The sequence below is a fragment of the Octopus bimaculoides genome, chromosome 11 (assembly GCF_001194135.2).
Source record: "Octopus bimaculoides isolate UCB-OBI-ISO-001 chromosome 11, ASM119413v2, whole genome shotgun sequence".
NCBI classification, from domain to species: domain Eukaryota; kingdom Metazoa; phylum Mollusca; class Cephalopoda; order Octopoda; family Octopodidae; genus Octopus; species Octopus bimaculoides.
Window position 1 is genome coordinate 42,129,899 of NC_068991.1, and position 6,826 is coordinate 42,136,724.

Genomic DNA, 6,826 nt, shown 5'->3' on the forward strand with positions numbered 1-6,826 from the left:
TTAAGGAAGATTTAGCTGTTGTTTCTCGCGCATCCTACGACCACCTGCGACCTTACTCATTTATTTGTTACTCTGACATATATTGATGTTTTTCAGTATTTTTCTGCCCATAAACACATTCTTTTCCAAAAGTCGAACACAAGGGAGATTATCACCCAAAAGCTGTTACCCAAGAGTTGCCCCTTTGATCTCTTGTTTTCTTTGTCAAATTCTTGTGTGACTTTATCGTGAATTCCCGTAATTTTTCGTGTTTTAATCCAAAATGAAAATGAACACCATTCCCCCATGTGATCGGCCTGAAAAATTTTAAGATATTTTCTTAACATGTAACCAATGATAGCCTTGATACACAAATAAAGTGTGTGTGTGTATACATACATACATACATATGATGGGCTTCTACACAATTTTTGTTTACCATATCTTCTTACAAGACATTGGTCGGTCAGGGACTATTGGGTTCAGTCTCACTACGCAACACCTTGAACAAATATGTTCTTCGAAGTGTTGCACAGTGAGACTGAACCCAAGCCCACTTGCTTGCAAAGCGAACTGTTTAGCCACATAACCATGCCAGCACTTAATATTATTACCGCGCCGAATAAAATGTTTTGCGGTATTTTGTCCGTCTTTATATTCTGAGTTCAAATTCCGCCGAGGTCGACTTTCCCTATTATCCTTTCAGGATTGATAAAATATTACCAATTGAGTACTGGGATGGATATAATCGTGGTCTAAACATCATAAGGAATAATAACAGGATTGAAAATTATTTTATAAATAATTTATTCATTAATTATTATATAGTAAAAAGAGACAAATAAAAATTAATAGCAAAACTGAATCGATGTTATTTTAATGACAAAATTGCCATCTTTTGTATTTAATATCAGGTGAAGTTGATTGCTTTAATAAGCATACCTACCCACAAATGTTCCCTCACCCGAATTAGTTTCCTGATAACTTTCAGAAAGATACATATTATTTTCTGCAATTTTCGACAACTAGCTTTCAGATGGTGTAAATTACAATTATATTGGAATTTTATGTGAAAAAAAAAAAGTTAATTGGTGGCCATGCACAAATACAAACTAACACACAACATAATTTGTTCGAAATTACAAGGCTCATTTTCTAGATATATATGTGATATGTGTCGGTATGTATGTGTGCATGCCCACCATGTTTTTTCACATTAAATTCCAATATAATCGTAATCTATACTATCTGAAAGGTATGCGAAGAAAATTTCATTTAAAAAATTACTTACTTTTCTTAAAGTTATGAAAAGACAAAGTCAACTCGTGTGAATTATTCTAAACTCCTCTCCCCACTCCATACGAAAAATAATTTCACCACAAATTTCGATATAATAGGAATCTTCACCTTCTGAAGGATATTTGTAGATTTCATTTTAAAATTTCCGTTTTTCTGAAAGTTGTGAGGAAACAAAGTCGAAGTGGGGTACAGTTGTGTAGGTATGTCGCGTTAATGCATCTTCACTCTCAATTCAATCCCTCTTTTTATGGCTTAATTTGCTGGTTAATATAGTATTTAATTTAGAAAAAAGTTCAATAGAGTGTTGTTTTAGAATACTGATTTTAAATTAGTAGATAAATAGATGAATTTGGTATACATTTTTTCTCTTTCCTAATCCTCGCTTCTTGAAACCTGGGCTCTGCTTGCCTTTTTTTTTTGTGGTTGAGTCAGTACCAAGTTAATAGTATACGACATAAAAACTTCTGAAATAGCATGAGTTTTTCAAACAATTAATCTCAGCCTTTTTTTTCTTTTTTTTATATTTACATTATATGTCAATCGGTGTATTTTTCAAATACTTCTTGTATCCTTTACTTAGATAGTTTTTAGATGGATTTTCAAAATGATTTGTGAATAATCTAAAGCAGTCATGGGTAAACTGCGGCCCACAGGACCTTCTGAATGGCACACCAACGAAAAATTACCTTGAATCTTTTAGTAGTGCAGCCCACCTAACTATGATCCATGTCTCATGTAGCTCGCTTCTCGAAAAAGGTTGCCCATACATGAAACTAAAGGGAATGAAGCAGAGCTAACGAAGCGCAAACGATGAGATTAAATGTCTAAAACAACACATAGCCACCATATCAATATCTCAACGAAAATATAAAGTGACCTACTTCCTTTTTTGCTATAGGTGATATATTGTTTTTGTCATACTGAGTGATTTTAAAGTTCGCTGAAATAACAACAAAAATAGGTCAGCTTTGCAGACATTTAACAAACTCCTTCATCCTAATTCATATATCCTAGATTGTTTTCCCCTTTTGTAGTTTTACCATGTTTACTCTCCTTTCGTTCTTCTTCGACTTCACCGTGTTTCATTCCATTCTCATTATTGCTCTGTGAGGTACTTGGTGTGCCGTCTTTACATTCCATTTCCACTGAGTTGACAGTTACCTCATCTTGCTTTTTTTGCTCTTTCTTGATCACAAAATGAAGAGCTCTGAAAAGACATTGGAAGCTGTGCAGAATCATTCTAAAATTATACAAGTGTTCCTTAAGTATGCATTAGACTATGAAAGCATTTTAGGGAGTAAAAACAAGAGTTGTAATGTTTGTTTCCTTCCCAATAGCATTAACAGTTATCAATGACCTTTAGCAACTCCGTATTTCGTTATGCATCCATAGTACACTACAAAGTACATTAGATGCTTTTATAAGTCAATACTGTGTTCCGCTGTGTTAGTAGTGCTATTACATCACTTATTAAGGTTATTTCTACAGATTTTCTATAGAAATTATAGCCAGCACTAATTTTGCTATGACGTTTCGTATCCGAGACACCTGATGTAAACAATAATGAGGTCAAAGATGAAAAATGGGTAACAGGTGTATATGCCATATTTCAGGAGTTTTTGCTCCTTCATCACCACCCATCCAACCCATTAACCCTCCACATGCTTAAATAACCACTAAATATAGCGGTGTAACGTTATTGGATATTCCACTTTTAATTATTAAGAACATTCCTGGAAGTTGGTTCGATTTCATAGTTGTTTACATAAGGCATCTCGGATACGAAACGTCGTAACAAAATCAGTGCTGGCTATAATTGCTATAGAAAACCTGTAGAGATAACCTTAACATTAACAATGTAGCGGAATCGAAACTCCGTTGAAGAGCTGGCTTGCTGGAGCTTACTTTTTCCCACTGAATAGTGACCACCTCTCTTTCTTACCACCCTCTCAATGTCTGCTACAATAAAGTTGGTGGTATTTTTCTCTCTCGAGATTAGTCGTTGGTCTTTTGCCACAAACACCTACATACTGTCTGGTATACATTCACCATAGTTAAATAGAAAAAAAGAGATACATTGAGTTGCGTTTGTCAAATCAATAGGATGAACTAGTATTCCTGACCAATACAAAACACTCGATGACCCAGTTCACCAATCTATAAATAAATATCATAGGATTGTATAGATCACCTTTGTAAGGATGAGACACTATAAAAATAATTTATGTTCTGTTAATTTGCAGGGCTGAGCTCAATAACCCATGGATATAACAGATCAATAGGTTCAATAGAATCAATGTGTAGTGGCTTCATGCAGGCATGGCGTGGATTCGATCCTCGATCGCCAAATTTCACTTAACTCTTCAACAGCACTTTTCTCAAGGTAAAACAATAGATTTCTTGTGAGTGACAGCAGTTACATTTACCAGACGCCTTCGCTAAGCAGAATTATGTTTTTGCCACTTCACCCTTCTAACCTCTTTTATTTTACTACAAGTTAGAATGGAGATAACAGACCTCCAACAAAATCCATTGTTCTCAACAATATGTCTCTTTTTCTTACTATCTTGCGATAGTTATAAATACAAGAATTTGGTAAGCCAAAATCAGCTAGCGAGAGCAACAGTTAGTGAACTGAGACAACTAGAGTCATAGCCACAAGTAGGCAACCACTAAAGACACGGCGAGAGGGAGAAAGAAGGTTACAATCAGTCAACTATGAAACACAACCGCCCTCGACTCTATAACTCTCACTAGCTCAATTTCTTTTCTCTTACATCATTCTATAACTATCTATGGTTTACTACTACGAGAACGTGTACACATATACTGGACGAAAGTAACTCTTTTTACCTCGTATGCTTTTCCATTTACTAATTATACACACTAACCCATCGTGGTTTTGGATATATACAAAGTAACAGTAAATAAATATTTCTTTACAAATTCAATCACTGTTCTTCGTTCATCTTGCACATCTGCAACAGTAACACTTGTTACAATCGCTAACTGCCAATAACCAACATATATCATAATACAAACCGTTACATTGGTGACTTCGGTTCCACCTTAACCATTACCATTACAAATGTCTTGTCATTGATTCTAGAGGAATAGAACTTTTTAGAGATATATTTAAGAGCCAATGGTTTAGGGGACGCGCTGCTTCGCTAAAGACTCATCAAACGGTCTACAGGAAGTTTCAACTCAGTATATGAGCTATTACCCCAATTCTTTAAACACCCTGGAAAGATGAGACAGTACTTGCACTGAAAGGAGATGTTAAACTACTAGAAAATTGTGTTTGGGGAGCAGTTTCGTTTCAAAATTGAACTCACTTTTCGTAATACTTTTTCTTTCATTTTTATTGAAACACAATGTTTCTAAGTTTTTTTTTAAATTTTTATTTTCACATCTGAAATATGGCTCAAACAAAACAAAAGACCCATCTTCGACAACGCACATTACCTTTTTATTGATTTAATGGGGTGGATGTGAAAAAACAACAATATAAAAACAATTAAATACTTACAGTAAAAGTGATGCTGGAGCAACACAGCAGATGGCCACAACCACGAAGACAAATCCTTTCATCCAGAGTAAAGTGTGAGCATAAATAGAGTTTAACATCAAAGAACTGGTCATTCCACAAATAGCTTCTACTGTTCCAAGACCCGCAAAAACTGAACCTGTACATTTGGGGGAAGGAGATAAAAATGGCAGAATAAATTACTAGAGGAATCAATGAATGAAAGAATAAATGTTTCTTATAAGGGCTCAAGGCCAGAAATTTGGTAGGGGAAAGAATTCAGTTGATTATATCTATCCCAGCATTCGTTTGGCAGATACTTTATCAATCCCGAAAGGAGGAAAAGTAAAATTGCCTTGGCAAAATTTGAACTAGGAACGTAAAAAGCCGGAACAAATGCCTCAAGGCATTTTTTCTCATGTTCTAACAATTCTGCCAGTTCACCACCCTTATGAAGAAATATAGGTTTTAATTTAGGTCAGCAATTTTGAGGGGAGAGGGGGGAAATGGTCGATTACATCATCTCTAATGTATGATTGATGTTTTATTTCATTGATTCCAGAAGGATGACAGGCAAAGTTAACCTCAACTGGATTTGAGCACAGAAGGAATATATTAATGGTCTTAAAGTTTGACACAAGACCAGCAATTTTAGGGAGAGGAGAAGAGTTAGTCAATCACTTCGAATGTTCAGTTAGTACTCATTTTATTGACCTTTGTGCTCCCTCCGAAAAAATAAATGGCAAAGTCAACCTCAGCGGAATTTGAGCTCAGAACGTAAAGACGGACGAAATGCTGCCAAGTATTTTGTGTGGCATGCTAACAGCTCTGCCAGCTCACCACCTTAATTTGAAGGAATAAATAATCCTTTCTACAACAGACACAAGGCCTGAAATTATTGGGGAGAAGTGATTTGATTACAGAGACCCCAGTGCTCAACTGGTACTTATTTTATCGACCCAAAAGGATGAAAGATAAATTTGACTTCGGTGTAAGTTTAACCCAGAACATAAGAGCGGATAAAATGCTGCTAAGCATTTTGTTCGGTATATCAACAATTCCGCCAGCTTGCCACCTTCTTTGAAAGAATAAACAATTCTTTCTATTATAGCCACAAAACCTAAAATTTTAGAGAAGAGGGACAATTGATTACAACTACATAAGCACTCAACTTGTACATATATTTTAACGACCCCGAAAGGATAAAAGACAGAGTCGACCTAAGTAGAATATGAGCTCAGAACATAGAGACGGACAAAGTACTGCTAAGTATTTTATCCGGCGTACTAACAGCTCTGCCAGCTCACTGACTTAATTTGAAGGAATCTATAATACATTAAAAGTCAGCTTGACTCTTGCTTCCTTGCTTGCAATGTTACCCAGTCAAACTGGCGCATAATGGGAAAATATGAATATGAAATAAGTTTCCTCTGAAATGTAAATATGAACGGTATAAAACAAACTTCGCGTAATTTGGACAAGTGGTTGTGGAGATATTAGGAGTTTTCGAGGTATAAGTACCCAAAATGGTGCATAATGAGAAAATATTCCGAAAATAAAATATTCCTGAAAGGGAAGAAACTCTTACCTTTCAATTAGACTGACTTGACAACTAAAAATACGATTTATTTTCTACAGTAAATGTTTCTGTTTTTGCTTTTGTTAAACACAATATTTTAATCATTTAGAAATATTTGTAAGTGAATGTGATTTCAAAAATGTAAGTTGTTTGTACAGTACGTATTTATATTTTAGCTTTCTTGAAACAGACAATATTTTAATGTTTTTTAAAATTATTTTCAAGTGAAAATCATTACAAAGATTTTTTGGCATATTTAAAAAATATTTTCAAGTGAAAATGACTTTAAAAATACTGTAAATATTTTGTAAAAGGCCCGTTTGTAACCTCGGTGTGAAATAATTTTTTCCACAAGTTTTTTTTAGTGCATTCAACATATCTCACCTCCAAAGATTTGGCTGCTATTTCTAGCACGCCCTGCTACCACGTAACAGCTATTT

General features: G+C 34.9%; 1 protein-coding gene across 2 annotated transcripts in view; it reads right to left on the reverse strand.

The window, feature by feature from the left end:
- Positions 1-769: 769 nt before the first annotated feature.
- The window catches only part of LOC106881588 (solute carrier family 46 member 3), a 40,069-nt gene continuing 34,012 nt past the window's right edge, over positions 770-6,826 (reverse strand). For both annotated transcript variants that reach the window (XM_052971753.1, XM_052971755.1), the window contains exons 3-4: positions 4,811-4,967; positions 770-2,485 (exon numbers count right to left, since the gene is read on the reverse strand). In XM_052971753.1, coding sequence (XP_052827713.1) covers positions 2,275-2,485; positions 4,811-4,967 — 368 coding nt within the window. In that variant the 3' untranslated portion in view covers positions 770-2,274. The remainder of the gene's footprint in view (positions 2,486-4,810; positions 4,968-6,826) is intronic.